Below are 15,932 nucleotides of genomic sequence, written 5' to 3'. Positions count from 1 at the left end.
AATTACATGAGCCTCATTTATGACAAGCATGTCTAAAGGACACCAAAAATAAAGGCTATGAAAATGCTACTGTGAAACCTGGGTGTCTAAGACCCCCCTGGATCCTCAGGGGCAAATGGGAGCAGACTTCCCAGGGGAGATGGGGCACGGACAGGAAGGCTCTGGGGAACTGCAGGAGCTCAGGGGCATGGCACCCACGCTGTCGCTGGGATGTGCCCCATCACTGCCTGTGCTCTGGGCAGGCCCCACCTCCCTGGTCCTGCACTTCATCCAGCTCTTTACTTGCCACCCCCGCCCTCCCCTGCCACACTAAAGCATGGTCATCTTTTCACATGGGCCTTCCTCGTTGGGGTGAGGTCCTTGAGCGCCGAGTCATGTCTCATTTATCTTTGTATTTCCACACCTGGCACAGAGAACACTTTCTCAACATGTACTGACAAATAAAGGAAGGATCCAGTAATCTGAGAAGAAAGATTTTATATCCCAACATTAATGGGGTGGGGAGAGAAGGGAAGGGAAGGAAGAGAGCGGGAATGTAGACGTCCCCTGGGCCAGAAGCTGAGAGGTTCTAGGGCCTTTTCTTTCACGTAACTACTCTGTACCTCAGCAAGGAGAGTACTGTGGTTTCGAAGAAATAGAAAACAAAGGCATTGACGTCCCAGGTGAATGGCGCCTGCATATGCCACCGAGCCCGGGGAAGCACACCGAGCCTCGCGTTCCAGACTGTCTCTTGCAGGAATAACAGCAAAGCGTTTGGCTTGGATTGAAGAGAGGCTCTTTAGCAGGAAGCATCGGGAACGTGAGGCCACATGGCCTTCCCTCTGCATCCAGAATAACCACCAGTACTGCATCTTGACTTTGAGGGACGCTGGGCACCGTGATGTCCCCTCAAAGCAGCTAGAGTATTGGCTTTCTCCACCTTCACGTAAACTTTCGAGCAAAGATCCAGTGGCCACGTTCCCATTTCAGAGGCAGCATTGTCATAAATATAACCCATTTCTCTTAACCAGCCAGAGCTCACCATGCGGCCACCGAGTTTCCCCTCACATACAACAAACAGTTCTTCTGTTGCTGTTTTTCCCCCAGCCCCGACTCCCACCACCCCAGGGAAGACAACGCCTGGAGAGAAACTCCATCCACCAGGATACCGGCAAGAGCCTGGCGAGGCCCTGCCCTGTCAGGATTTGTCCTCACTCCTCTACATTCAAGGCCTCCAACCACACCTACCTGAGAGCATCAAGGTGGCAGTGCATCCAGGAGAAGGGCTCCGGTCCCCAGCCCGGCTCTAACATAACAGAGAAGCATTGTTTGTGCGCTGCATACTCGTCACGTGGTTCCCCTGGAGCTCAAGGGAGGTACTCGTCGCTTGCCCGCTAGGGCAGTTACCCCAAGTAGGGGGTGGGATGGGGGGCACAGGCCTTCCAGAGGGCCTCCCTGCCTGCTCCAGCCCCCAAACAACAGTTGGCTCAGCTGTAAGAAGATTTTAATCCTCCCCACCATCGTTTTTTATTTTGCTAGATTCTGGAAGATGTGGGATTTTTCAGACGGCAGGAGAAACCCCTAATTCATGGGCGGCCGGGGTAAAATCCTTGAAGACCATGAGCCAAAGTTAACTCAATTTTCTACCTCTTGGTGAGAGAGAATTATGTCACATGAAAGTAGCTATGCCAATATATTAACAACAAGAGGCCAAGAAAGCAAGCAAGGAGCAAGAAAACCAAACTTCCACGGAGAGACAGACTTGTTCTATTTGGTAAACAGGTCCACAGACTGCATCCTGTTAAGATGCTCCCCTTGTCAAGGGCCGCTCGTCTAACTACTGCTGCTGGAGGATCGTTAAGATGTGCACTAGCTCATCGAACCTATTTTTGTAACTGTATGTGAGAGCCAATTTAAGCTGGCTTCTCAGTTCACTCTGCGCTCAAAAGAGACCAGTTTCCAATTCCTTCCTCCTCAGGCTCCAGGAGACCAGATGCTGTGACAAATGTCCTAGCAAAATGAACCCAGACAATGATCCCTTGCCACTCCGTGGGGGAGCGCAGGATTCTTTGGCTCTTTCTGTGGCTTGGATACATACTGGTTTCAGGTCAGTCACTGCCATTTCCTCCTTGCCAGCGTTTCTGATAGGACATGCTTTTGTGACAGCACAGGGGGTTCTGGGGAACAGAAGGAAGTTTCCAATGAGGCAAGGGGGCAGGTGACAGACTCGGAGCGCTGAGGCACTATTGCATCTGGCAGCCTGAATTGGGCAGCAATTCCTGCAAATGAGAAGCCACTGCCTTTGTTAGGTAGGTCATTGTCCCATAAGCCCCACTCGGAGCGCTGTCGTAAAAGAAGTGGCAAATGCCCGTGGCTTGGTCTTTCTCCAGGGTGTCCATGGCTCCAATTGACATCTGCAGCAGGGAAAGGCAGAGGCAAAGGATGAGTGGACTGTGCTCGTGTAGCCCTGCGATGACCCTGGGGGCCGGAGGCCCAGGGCCCCAGAGAAGAGCTCGGGGCCCGGGGCAAGAGAGCAGATGGCGCCCGGGGAGGACACTGGCCTCTGCTCCGGGCACTGCACTGGGTTCCCACATGTCCTGGTCCACACGGCATCACTGACTCTAACGAGAGGATGGTTTTTCCTAACGAGACTGTAGGTGCAGAGAAAGTAGTTTTGTTTACCTGGGGCCATATATGAGCAAGGGTGGTATTTACACTAAAACCCCTGCTGAAATGGGCCTGTCCATCTCCAAAGGTCTTTAGATGTCCCAAGTGCCCACTGTACCATTTTCTAACCAAATGGTTGACATTTTTCACCATCTGTGATGACATTTTCTTTGTTCGCGAACACTCCTTCCCATTGGAAATAGAACCTCCAGCCTCGATAGAGATAAATGCCAGCCAACCTGGCTACCCTGCCTCTGTCCCCACCTCGGCTGTGCGGTGACTGGCCAGGCCCGGGCGCACCTACCTGGTCCTGCAGGAACAGCTGGTTGGCCGTCTGCACAATCTGGTCCACGTGAATGATGCCGCCGATGCTGTTCATCTCCGTGCTTGAGAGCAGCGTCAGCACCATGATGGCCTCCACCAGCAGCTGTCGGTACTCGGGCTGGGGCACTCGGTTGAGCACCGACTCCACGTGGACAGCAAACTTGATCTCCTGTGGGGTCATCTGCCGAAGGGACCCACAGAGTCAGGAGTGAGCCAGGACGGACACAACCCTGTCACTGATGCTGACCACAATACCCACTGGGTTGGGGGCTCAAATTAAATGCTGCCTCCTTTCTGGCCACTGTCCTGTTTCCACCATCAGGAATCCTCTGGAGGAGGCCGAAGGCTCTGCTCTGGGAGGAGTTGGCCTTGTCCTAGCTTTATTTACCTACCCCGCTGGACTGTGACCTCCAGGGGGCAGGGACCACTTCTTATTTTTCTTTCTTCATCGTTTCTGTGGCATGTGGCATAGTGCCTCGGGCAGGGTAAAAACTAAAAAATCAATTTTTAAAAGAATGAATAGAGGAAAAAAAATAGGGAGGACACTGCTGTCAGCGGAAAGAGGGGCCAGAGGACGCTGCACGAGGGTCTAATGAGTGTGGCGTGCAGCTTTGCTTTTTTCTCCTTTATGGAGCCAATCTAAAGACCTTGACAGTCAGAAAAGCTGTTTCTGAAGGAAAGGAGAAAAGGTGATATTAATAAACGTGGGAAAGAAACTTCACAAAATTTGAGGGTTGAGTGGCCCAAAATATCAGACCTATGCTACAAATGGCCTGTGTGTATGTAAGAAATTTGAAAGCAGCACGAGTGATTAAAGTCCATGAAACACAGCGCTCGCTGGGAACGGTGGCAGGCTGCTGTTTGCGTTTTCCCCATCGTACCTCTTGCGTTGTTGAGGATGGGAGCACGTAACCATCGATGGAAAGACCATGGCACTGGAAGTAGAAGACACACATCACATTTTAGTCAGATTCCAGAACGTGATCGACAAGGGTGCACACATGTGCACACGCTCAAGTCACTCTGCCCTGGAAACCTGCACGAGGGCTGGAACATGCCAGACTGTCATTTATTTTTAGAGAGCTGTTCTCACTGCCCACAGGCTGTGTTTTCCATGGAACAATTCTAGGGAACCAGCAGGCATGTTTCAGATCTCGCATGAACAATGCCCCAGGGAGCTGCTGGGTCCTCCTCTGTGGAAGCTCCACATTTCACTTGGCTGAGAGGCCCCCTTTGAGGCCATATAAAGGGAGATTTTCATGGCTCCTGCTGGCAAAGTGATACTTCTGTGCCTTTGCAGGCATCTATTTTTGAGATTTCTATAATAAGCACCAATCACAAAAAACTTGAGCACATGCACAGACACGCACATGCACACCCATGTATATAAATATCAAGCGCCGACTCAATACAAAGTGTTGCTTTTTCATAATAAAAGTGTCTTGGTGTTGAGCCAGTGGGAGTCCGGATGGAAGCGTGTGATGCCCTGGGAAGAGTGGGGAGATTTTCTAGGAACAGTTTGTTCTAGTCTAATTGGCTGCCTTCTAAATCCCAGTGCCCTGGCTGGCAGCAGCTGCCCACCCCGTCCCTGGGGGGCTGAGGACAGAGTGGCAGCGAATGCTCGTGCCTCCTGACAAGAGGTGGAAAATGGAGAACTACAGGCCTCTGTGGGCTCTGCTCCCGCATGGGGACCGGGAGCCCAGCTGCACGGGGAGAGGAACCACTATGGCCTCTCCATGCTCAGTCAGGAGGACCCCGGTTCCCACATGGCAGAGAGGCCAACGGCCCCCTAGTGGGCCCAGAGCCCCACCACAGAAATATTGCAGTGTAGTGGTGCTGTGGCTTTGGGAAGGGACCTGTCGTATGTGCTACTTCGGGCCGACTTTTCTCTCCTCTCCTGTGAAATGAGCTAACAAAAATAGCTTAGGAAAGAAATCGGCCCTGACAATGGTTCCTGGTTTGCATAGAAGCTTTTAACTGAGGCAGACTGTCCCTCCAGGCGAGAGAAAAGACAAGCTCTAGTGGGACTCAGAGAGACACGGATGCTCTGGGCTGATGCAGCAGGGAGACAGAACGCGTGTGTAAGAGCGAAGGGGCGTGGCTCCCCCACGTGCCCCGCCTTGGCAACAGGCGTTCAGGCTGGGCTCTCCTTCACTTTGGTGCATGCAGTACAGTCTGTGGCTGTCACCTCACATCTGTTTCTGATGACCTCTGCTGAGAGTTTCACAGCCCCGGGCAGCTGGGCAATGCGGCCCTGTCTGGTGGGCACGGGCGCAGTGGGCGGCTGGCTAAGGAAAATTGGTCCGATGGCTGTCCTCCAGGTGGGGAAGAAGAGGCGGCCCAGGGTGAGTGGGGCTCGTGCCTTCAGGGCATGAAGGACCTGGAGTCAGACTGGAAGCTCTCCATTTCTGTTTGCCCTCGGGACCTGACACAATGCCCTGCAGATGGAGGCGCTTGATCGTGTCCCTCAACTTGGGGACACCACGCCTGCCTGAATGTGCAGGAGCCTAAGGGCCGTGGGGACGTGCTATTCTGAGTTCTCTATGTCGTGCTGCCTTCATCCAAAGCCTTCTCTGCCTTCTCTGGTTCTTGTCGATCTTCTAACTTTTCTAAGTTACTAAAATGTCAAACATGGCCCCGCACAACCTGGCCTGCCACCTTATCTTACTTGCTGTGGTTCTAGCCACTAGTTTTCAACAAGGGGTGATTTGCAGCCCAAGGAAAAGTTGGCAATGTTTGGAGACATTTTTGGTTGTCACAACTGGGGGAGGGGGTGCTACTGGCATCTAGTGGGTGAGGCCAGGCATGTTGCTTAACATCTCACAATGCAGAGGACAGTCCCCACGACAAAGAATTTCACAGTCCCATCCGTCAGTGGTGCCAAGGTAGAGAAACCCTGCTCTAGCCTGTGAGCTACCAAGGGTTGGGGACTGTGTGCTGCCTTGCTCTACAGCCACATGCAACACGCCTCACAAAAGGAGAAAGTGGGGTTGGTTCATTTCTCTGGGAGTATATGTCGTCCAGCCCCAGGGAATGCAGAATGCAACACAGTGGCCAAGCTCACCTTCTGAAGGATCTTCCACACCTTCTGGTAGAATCCCACGGGTACCCTGTTGATAGCCCCGTCCAGCCTTCTCCTGCGCAGCCACTGACCCTGCCGCTCCCCCCAGCCAATGTGATGACCGCCTGAGTCTGATGACGATGTGCCAGTGGGCGAGGATGGGGTGCTGGACCTCTGCAAGACAGACAGCGCATGGCCTTCAGAAGCTCATAGCTAGCGCCACAGAGGTGTGCTGGCCATCACGAAGTACAGCTCAGCAACAGCTCAGCGAACTAGTCCAAACATCAGATCATTAATTGCCCAGAGAGGAAGACGGTTCTTTGATTCAACCTTGGCCATTTCTCAAAGCTGGATTAACTCTCTGCCGCACTGGTCTGGTTACTAAACTTGTTTCCGTGCACTCTCCCCAGCTCCATGAGGTAGCGCGGCAGAGACCTGAGCAGGAGGCCGAGCGGGTAAGGGTGCAGGTCCCGCAGTCAGCTGCGAATCTCAGCTCAACGCTAGCTGCGGGAGTCCCTGACCCTGACAGTAGCTCCGGGCCTCAGCCTCATCTGCACATTGGGGACACAGTAGGACCTGCTTCAGGGAGCTGCCTCGGAGCACTCGCTGAATGAAGACATAGAAAACCCCCAGACCATGCCTAGCTGGTGGTAAGTGCTGGGGGGAAGTGCCAGCTGTCACTGCGAAGGCCTTCTGGCATTGATGCTGGAGGGCCCTCAGAGCAGGGGAGTCCCCCAGAGGCACCACAGCCCAAGGAGACAAATGCCAAAGTGCCTACTTCTGCAGTGCCACAGAGAAGTACTGGTCACCTCCCCATAGTGCAGATGCCACAGAGAACAGAACATGTAACACGGGGTGGGGGTGGGGCAGGTGGGGGAGGGTCCAGAGCCAAAAACAAAAAGGCTGGGGATCCACATTTAGTAGTGGGGACCTCAGAGAGTATGGTACATCCATCTATCCTTTTCGATCTGCTCTCTACTCTGCCTGTTCTCAGCATAGGCCTTTATCCTCATTTGGGGTAATGGCTTCCTCTGAGCCGGGAGCACATGCTTTGCTGAAGAAAAGGTGAGGAGGCATCAAATCCTGCCCATCTTCTCTCCTGACGCAGCTCTGAGAGGCTCCCAGTGAGGGCTTGGGGACCAGGCCTGAATGTGGCCTCCCGCCCCACAGCAGCCGACAGGCCAAGGCTGCAGGCCCGTCTTCTTCCGGTGGATGGATTCTAAGCCTATGGTTGCCAGGTCGGAAAGGAATAACCTTCATCACTACACATTATCTTTGTTCTGGGCTATTGGGCACTTTCATTTTTCGATGTGCAACATCAAATTTAAAGGTTTGAGAATGAAATCCGAATGTTAAGCATGCTAGCAGGGCAGGAGGCAGGAGTGTTCTCCATGGACTCATTTTAACTTCATCAGATCTTATTTTGAAAAGACTGTTAGTCTGGGTTATTCCATTGGGCTCATTACTGCCATTTAAATACAGCAACAATTAGACACAAATAAAAGTAATTACAGCTGCACTCATCAATGACTCAGCTGGTTTTCTCCTCATTTCGGGAGGAAGATTCAGACTTGCCTCTGCAATTCGAACACTCCACGTGGTCTGAGGCCTCACGGCAAGCAGGGGCATTATGAGCACACGGCGTTAATTAATCAGCACGTGCGGGTAACGGTTCACCACCGTGGCTCAATAGAAAGGCACAGAACCAATGCCTCAAAGGTTCCAGAAGCTCCTGGACAAACAAAGCTCAGTTCAAGAACTTCTTGGCTTTCTTTCTAGATTCTCCTCATACTGACAGTCAAATGGAAACACTTAAATCTGTTCAAGTCTTCGGGAGTTAAGGATGAGGTGGGAGCACGAGAAGGGCAACAAGAAGATTGAGGCATCACAAACAAGGAGGCGGCGGCGAGGACAATGGTTTACCATAGACTTGGAGGAATGTGCACTGCTGGACACGGTCTGGCTCACAGAAAAGAGCTACGAGACAAAGAGAGTCCATTCAGTTATGTGCAGTGACACCAAAGGACATAGCAGAGAGGAGGAATACAGAACAATACAGGAAAGCACCCATGGAAAGAAGGTGCAGAGGATGCGGGCAGACAGTTCTCACTCGCCAACCAGGCAAACAGCCCTCGAGACTGGCAGGGCAGTGAACTTGGGAAATGCCCTTTCTCTTGGTATGAAATGGTACCATGTTCTAGTCATATGTGACGGTGCTCCATCAAGTTGGGACCCAATTTATTTTCCAAATCATAGCCATGAAATGCTAATCTTTTATGTTAAGAGTTGTGAAAATCTACAGAGAGCAACAAAATACCCATAACCAGCGTTTAGCATCTAGTACCTACTGGCATTCAGTACACGTTTGTTAAATGAGCTAATAAGATCAGGCTGATGACCTTTGGCCAAATAAGTATTTCTTCATCTATAAATCTAGAATGTACCCGTAACTTGCATGGGGATAGTGCCTGAGCACACGCACATGCAGCCACACACGGTGTGCTTGCAAAAGTGAATAGAAATTTAAAATGCCATGGCCTCTATTAAATTTTGGACAGAGAAAATATATTTCCTTGATGGATGTGGCCAAATGTAAAACTTGTACTGGCTAACTGAATCTAAACCCATCGAAGAAGAAAGGTGTTCATTTCGTTCCCATAACACGCAAGAACAACAACATTAAATGGAGGTGGAAGGAACCACCCATATTCCCCTACGGGCAGCCACCATGGGGACGCGGGTAACCAGAGGGATGGTGCCACCGAGTGGCTGGCAAAGGAACATATTTGGAAAGTCTGTTCTTTACTTGGAAAGAACATAAATTCAAATGAGATAGCACGTGTGTTTTACCCTGGGACAACATAGAGAGCCTGCGTGTCATTATACAATTCCTCTATGCTCCCTCGTCATGGAGACATTAAATCATTAGGAACGTGACTCTAATTTTCTGCAAGAAAGGAAGAGGAAGCATGGCACGAGGGTGATATGAAAGAATGGTATTCTTAATGTTTTTTTTTCCTTCCAGGGTTAAATACCCCCCTCCCCGCCCCAGGCAATCTGGGAACAGAAATAGCAGTATTCTTTCTACCAATATAATCAATGACCACATTTTACTTTTCCCTATTTATGTCCCTTTTTTTGAACAGAAATTCCTGCCAAGGCACAGCCCGAGACCATGTCTTTCACAAAGTATCCTGCAAAACCCAAGTCCGATAAATGGATTTTGCTTAAAAGAACGGGGCAAGGCCATTTCTCCCGCTTTCGAGCCCAGTACTCTGCCTGTCCCCGGGACTGCCTGCCACAGCTGCAGGGGTTACCTCCACCCAAGCCTGTTTCATGGGCAGGACAGTTCTCCACACATTCAGACTCTGTATTCACAGCCTTGCTTTCCACATTCAAGGAAGAAAGAATATGAAGCACACAATAAAGGACAAAACAAGACAAAGATGTTTCACCTGTTCATCAGCACTAAATCGCCTAGTCATCTGAAAGTAAAAATACATCAGGAAATAAACATAAACCAGTTTCAAATGAAGGATGCCTGTCCTGCTACTTCTGTCACCCTCTGGACAACGCAGGGAAGCACTGGTCCAAATGCAGGGTGTGACCCATTAGTGCCTCACGGACTCGATCTAGCGGGCCATCCTTTGCAATGGAGAAGAAAATCCAAGTGCCTTTTCCCACTGCAGGTCATGGTTAGAAGGAAATTCTCTTTTTTACTGGACATCACGGTCAAGTCCTAGTACATTACCAACACATTAGGACTGGAAAGCTGCTGACTTGCAGTCCTGTGGGGTCAGTTCAGAAGGAATTTATGTGAATTAAATAAAACTAAACAAAGAAAAGAGACACCTGTGGCTGGTGGAAAATACAGGTATCAGGACCATTCCATTCTATATCTGGATTCCTCTGGCTATGTGATCGGAGGGTACATATGACGGAGAGATGGTTCAGTTACTTGTTTGTATGACTCTACTGGATACAGGGTATGTTCAGATTCCAGGACAAATGGGGTCTCACATCTTCTACAAAGAGCGTGCTACACGCTGCGTGCTCTGGGATTCTATCACTTTCCGAGGTGAGCCCAGGTAGGAAAACCACTTCTCTCCCTGCACTGCTGCTGCCATTGCTGAGAGCTCGTCTTACCTGTTTCATCTCACTTCTCAGCCTGTTAATGCCACTCCTCTCCGTTTTGGTGACTCCAGTATGTCCCACCTCATGGATGGAGATGGCAGGGCTGGATGTAGAGGAATGGATAGGCCGCACTGGAGGGGAAACACACGCAGTTCTTAGAAACTATACAGCATCAGCTTTGAGCAAGGAATACGTGCAATGTTCTTATTTTTATCCATGTTTCTCTTTCCCACTCGATTATAAACTCCATCAGAGGAGGCCTCATCTACCCAGCCAGTAATGTTCAGCACCGGGAACTGTCCGCGCTACACAGCCTGGGTTCATTACGCGTTTGACTGAACGGATGAAAGTGAACATTGCTTAAGCAGCATGCAGAAAACACTGAGTGGCCATAAAACCCTTTCCTAAGCTGGATGTTTTTTTAAAAAATAAATTTTTATGTCTCTAAAAGGACATATTCCTTTTTTAAATTTTATTATTTATGCCCACAGCACCTGGTCTTCCTAGGTGGTCTCCCATCCAAGTACTATCGAGGCCCGGCCCTGCTTAGCTTCTGAGATCAGATATCGGGCTTGTTCAGGGTGGCATGACCGTAGACCACGGACTGTGGCTCCACTGGGGCGTGAACCCAGGACCTTCTGCTTGTAAAGCAGATTTGCTAACTGCTACACTATAGAACCACGTCCAGGACATCTTCCTTATAGAAAACAGACCGGACAACTAAGGGGCCTTGGGGCTGAAAAGGGAAGTCCTGGGACAACAAGCCGATCAAGGGCTGGAGGTGGAGAAGACGTGGCTGCCTGAGGGTCAGTGCACTGCTGCCATCACAGAAGGGGCAGGGAGGCCTCTATCATCTCACTTCCTACCTGCTGCAGCAGCCTCGGGACTCCCACCTGTTGGCGGCCCTTCCCCCACTAACCAGTTCTCCACACTGTGGTTACAGTGATCATTCTAAAAGGCAAGTGTGATCATGTCATTGCCCACTTAGAATCCTTCCCAGCCTAGCTTTGTCCTCAGGATAAGGCCCAATCAATCCTCCCAGAGGCACAGAAATCTCTACGGACCTGAGCCCCACCTGTTCTTCTTAGCTCTCCACTCCAGGCCGGCCGCATGGTGCTGGGTATTTGCATATGCTGCTCCCTCCCATCCCACCTGCTCCTCACTGCCCCATACAACCTTTCCTTCTGCAGGCCCAGCGCAAAGGTTACTCCCTTAGGCAGCATCCCTTGCACGCCCTGCCCTCCTACCCAACCCACCGCTGAAGCCATGGGAATGGAGCACACTGCCCAGGGGAGTAGAGACAAATAAGGAACCAGGGGACACTAACATTTAAAGGACAGCAGAGAGGGAGGAACCCACAAAGGAAGCACAATGATTAGCCAGAGGGGTAGGGAGGACACCAGGGAAGTGGAAGACAGAAGCCAAAGTGGTCTGGTACTCTGTAGTGGGGCCTGAATGGGGTAGGAGCTAGCTGGTAATATTTATCTAAGACATCTCAGGATTTCATCAAAATTCTAAGACTACTTGAGTTTCCTAGCTTATAAAAATCGGACAATTACAAAGGACAATTAACAAATGATGTTATCTGTCAAAAGACAGGACTTCTTCTGCCATTGCTTGCAATTAGACATATTTATGGCTTTCAAGTGACATTACTGTGTTCCTAGTTTTATAAGCACCTATAGCTTTATATCTAACAACAGATTTTTAGTCATTATCTGTGTCAAAGCATGTATATTATTTTGATGAGCAGAACACATTAAATATTTATCTTGTATATTTACATTTCAAGGACTGTGCATTTGAAAGAGCTGAAAATTACTTTTGGAAAAAGATCTTGAGCGCTCCTGCTTCAGGAAGGGAGGAAAGCCACCCGACACACCTGACTGCACGATGCCGTCTTTGTTAGCTGACTGGCGTGCACTCTGGGGAAAAACACGAAGTACTCTGTGCCCTTCTTATGAAATAAAAAGAATGACATCCCACACTGCGTTTCTTTGGCTTCATGAAATAAATGAACAAATGTATTTGTAAATCATTTTGCTTTATTATGAGGAGAAATGATAATTGCTTCAATTATAATTAGGGAGCATTTGAGAACAGAATTCCACCAGGACTTGGGCGATTATCCTTCCTAGCACTGCAAACAGGGTTCCGGCACAGATACGAACTGAGCGGGCCAGATGGGGACCAAGCGAACTCACTCAGTTCGCAACCTCAGTGCTGTGAGGTTGCAGAGGGCTCTTCTCTTGGTCCCATGAAGAGGGCCTGGGTCTGGTTTAGGACGCTTCTGTCCAAACCAAAGGTGGGACACTCAGGTGATTGGAAAAGAGCCCTTTCATCCTGACACCTCCCTAGTTATCTCACCCCCCAAGACTGGTGCACGAGTGATGGGACCTGGACCTGGCAGATGGAGGAAGGCAGTCGGGGGCACCCATGCCCACGTCGGGCCACAGCTCTCCCGGCAAGCCTATGAGGGGTCACACAACCTGACAAGTCAGAACCTTGCACCTAGACCCTGTCCATCTCGGTAAAGTAGAAACCTTACCCTCATACATTATGTCCCAAATCGCAATGACTGATGTCGATCTGTACATAAATGAGGCAGTTCCCGGTGATACTGGACATGTCAGTGAGGCCCTCTGTGGTCCCCTCCCCGCAGACATAAAATAAGCATTTACTTACCGCTTCTTTCAACGCCAAACTCTTTTCCACTAAGAATATGGTGCAGGAGATTCTTCATATCAAAAGGGCTGAGGTTCATCAAACTTTCAGAAGCCTCCTCTCCTAAAAACAAATAAATACCCTGTAAGTGTCTCAAACACAAGGCTGGTGACAGGTGAACGTAGAGTTTGGGATTACCTCATCACTGCTTCAGGGCTGAAATGTACTGAGCCTTGGTGATTCTAAATGCTACTGTTTAAGTTGTGTGTTATTAACTCCCAGATGCCCATTCCTCATGCTGTAATAATCTCCATGTCGGACTGCATTTTCAATTGATTTACGCATTTCAGTTGGTAGGATTTCTCCCAGTGAAGGTGTTATTAAATGGTGGATGACATTGTACTGCAAGGAGCTACAGTAAGGAACTTAGATGTCAGGAGCAGGGCAGAAGATTCTAGCGCCTCATTCTCCCTGACAAGAAATTCGACACCCTGTGCTGGGTGGCCTGAGGGAAGTTACATCTACACGAGAGAACCTGGTAGAGCGGGAATACACTCAAAGGCTCAGAAGCCTGGGTTCCAGAATATTTGGGTGGGGGTCCCCAGGACAGAGCTCCACGGGAGAGGGAGTGGGTGCTGAGGGAGCCGCCGGAGGGTCCGCCTGTGCTTCGCACCTGAACAGTTCAGGCTCCGTGCCAGCTCCGTGGCCATCACTTGAATGATCAGTCCGATCCGGAGCCTGAGCATCTCCACGAAGAGGCTGGGCTGTGCCCTGACGTACATGGCCAGGTAGACCACAATCTCCTGACACAGACACACATGGAGACAAGCGTTTTCAGAGACCGGGTGGTGGCAGAGGCCCCTGCAGCCCTGCCCCTCCCTGGCCAGCTGACCTGTGTGAGAACGGCGATGCTGATGTCCTGCCCGCTGGCTTCGTAGATGAGTTCAGTGAGCTCCTCGGGGGGAAGAGGCCTAGGAAGGAGCATTGGGACATAAATACCATGAAAGATGCCTAAGCAGTCCCTCCTTACCCTCCATGGAAGATACTTATTTCCTTGTCAGAAGCTCCCGAGTGACAGTATATTTAAAAAGACCCTCTTCTGGAACAGTGGATGGCACTGATGTTTTCCCCATGGCCCCAAAACCTGAGGCCCCGGGCTGAAGACTTACGCAGAGATGATTTTCTCCCGGGGCTCTGGAGGTAAGCCCACTGTGAGCTGCTTCTGGTGTGACAGCAGGTCTGTGCAGGCCTACTTATTCAGGAGAAAGGATGAGGGAGAGAGGGAGAGAGAAAGAGAGGGAAGGAGGGAGGGAGACAGAGAGAGGGAGAGGGGGACATAGGGAGAGAGGGAGGGAGGAAGAGAGATTAGCAAAGCCAAAGGGGAAGGGTACTGCCAATAAGATTACAAATTTACCTTTACAAACTTTATGAACCATGTTGCCATTTATTTGAAAAATTTATACAGAGACCCCAGACTGAACGATCAGGCAGGGCTGGGTCCCTGTGATCTTTGAGTCCCCAAATATGTGGCCCTAGGCCTGGCTGTGCAAGGCCCGTTAGTGGGTATTTAATGCCCATCCACTGTAGGAAACACATAGGATTCCCTGATATACCACAAGGGGGATGGGCTGTCGTGAGTCCTAAGATACCAATGTTAAGGGTTAATGACTATATTAGCCCTAAATTGTCAGTGTCCCCATTATTCAGGTATAATAAATACCATTGCCTTACCATAACACTGAACTTTAATATCTAAGAAAGTGGTTCTAGAGTTCTGCAGGGCCTGAGGGTTAAAATATTAATGATTGTACTGCGTATGTACAGAAATAAGAACGCTGTTTATGAGAATGGCAGGCCACCGAGCGTTTTTGTTTTATTTCTTGGTAAACCTTTTTCTGCAGCTAAGAAAGAACAAAACTAATCAAGTTCACTTTCATTTCCTCTGCTCGCCTTCCAAGGGCAGTGGAAGGTCAGGAGAGAAGGGCCCGCTCCATTTCTATGTTGAAATAACTGGTATCCTTCACAAAGAAGTGCTTTCCTCTGTCTTTCATAACAGGAAGAGGGCATGGGGTTAGAAAAGACAGATGGACAGTGGCTCTGACCTCAGCCAGCACCTCTACTTTCTTCCTGAGCAGGCCAGAGATGTAGCGAATCAAACCCCACTCCTGGTTCAGGCCGGCTTTCCCATAGAGCTCGCTGAGGAGGTTGTGAACGGTCACCCTATGCTGTCCGGAAAGATTTGTGTCCCAGTCGGGGCCCCTGTGGAGAGATAGGAAACCCCAGAAGTAAGGCCCAGAATGTTTGCAGGCTGGGTTCTCGTGCAGGGCTCACTTGACAGGGAGGGGAATGAATCACCGCGCACTCTGCCAAGGGCTCGGCCCGCCCAGTGCCTCTGAGCCTCGTGAGAGGATTGTGTCTTACCAAAGCATCCCTTTGTCTATGTGAAACAGAAGCCTAGCACCAGGAAACAGTGAGATCCTGGCCTCACACAGCCTTCGCATCCTGGGAGGCCAGCATGAGTGGGCAGAGAAGGGGATGGGAGTCTGTTCACGGGCAATCTGGGTGAACAGAATCATGACCTGGCTGGCTGGAAAGCCAAGAAGACTAGGACATAGAGTCCAAGAGGATGGGGAAAGCTTGGTCTAGTGAAGACCAGAAACTTACCTTACCACATACAGAATGTATAGAATGTCAGCTTGGTCCTGTAGGTTCGAACAGTCTTTCAGCTGCTCGACCAGCTTCTCACAGTCTACGTCACCATGGTCATCTCTGGGCCACTTGAATTCATCTTCAGGGGTCTGGTCACACAAAAGCCGAAAAGCAGGGGAGAGGGGTGAACGAAGAGACGCACCAGCCTGGTTTTGGAACTCCTGCTGTGCTGTGTGTGCTCCAGGGTTTCGGTAAATCTTTTGCAGCTTTTTTATTTGTATGCTTTACTATTTCTGACCGGTGAATCACTGTGCTAGTCAATGTTTGCAAGAGACTGGACTGAACAGGCTCAAACATGTGTAAGTTTTATTTATGCAAAGTTCAAAAACAGGCAAAACTAACCTCTGGTATTGAACCTATGCTAGCAGTTAGTTATCTTTGGAGTGGAGAGAGA

The 15,932-nt window shown here is 50.1% G+C and overlaps 1 protein-coding gene and 1 pseudogene across 3 annotated transcripts in view; both read right to left on the bottom strand.

The window, feature by feature from the left end:
• Positions 1–1,723: 1,723 nt before the first annotated feature.
• The window catches only part of PHKA2 (phosphorylase kinase regulatory subunit alpha 2), a 75,347-nt gene continuing 61,138 nt past the window's right edge, over positions 1,724–15,932 (bottom strand). For 2 of the 3 annotated variants that reach the window (XM_006911627.3, XM_015589184.2), the window contains 13 exons: positions 15,494–15,627; positions 14,932–15,088; positions 13,999–14,078; positions 13,722–13,800; positions 13,503–13,632; positions 12,851–12,952; positions 10,178–10,296; positions 9,487–9,516; positions 7,955–8,008; positions 6,035–6,205; positions 3,852–3,905; positions 2,951–3,151; positions 1,724–2,393 (listed from right to left, as the gene is read on the bottom strand). In XM_006911627.3, coding sequence (XP_006911689.1) covers positions 2,223–2,393; positions 2,951–3,151; positions 3,852–3,905; positions 6,035–6,205; positions 7,955–8,008; positions 9,487–9,516; positions 10,178–10,296; positions 12,851–12,952; positions 13,503–13,632; positions 13,722–13,800; positions 13,999–14,078; positions 14,932–15,088; positions 15,494–15,627 — 1,482 coding nt within the window. In that variant the 3' untranslated portion in view covers positions 1,724–2,222. The remainder of the gene's footprint in view (positions 2,394–2,950; positions 3,152–3,851; positions 3,906–6,034; positions 6,206–7,954; positions 8,009–9,486; positions 9,517–10,177; positions 10,297–12,850; positions 12,953–13,502; positions 13,633–13,721; positions 13,801–13,998; positions 14,079–14,931; positions 15,089–15,493; positions 15,628–15,932) is intronic. The other variant, XM_015589182.2, reaches the window with a different exon arrangement.
• On the bottom strand, positions 10,648–10,763 carry LOC112479550 (annotated as a pseudogene).

Source organism: Pteropus alecto, unplaced genomic scaffold (assembly GCF_000325575.1).
Source record: "Pteropus alecto unplaced genomic scaffold, ASM32557v1 scaffold23, whole genome shotgun sequence".
NCBI classification, from domain to species: Eukaryota; Metazoa; Chordata; class Mammalia; order Chiroptera; family Pteropodidae; genus Pteropus; species Pteropus alecto.
This window is presented reverse-complemented; position numbering and strand designations above follow the sequence as displayed.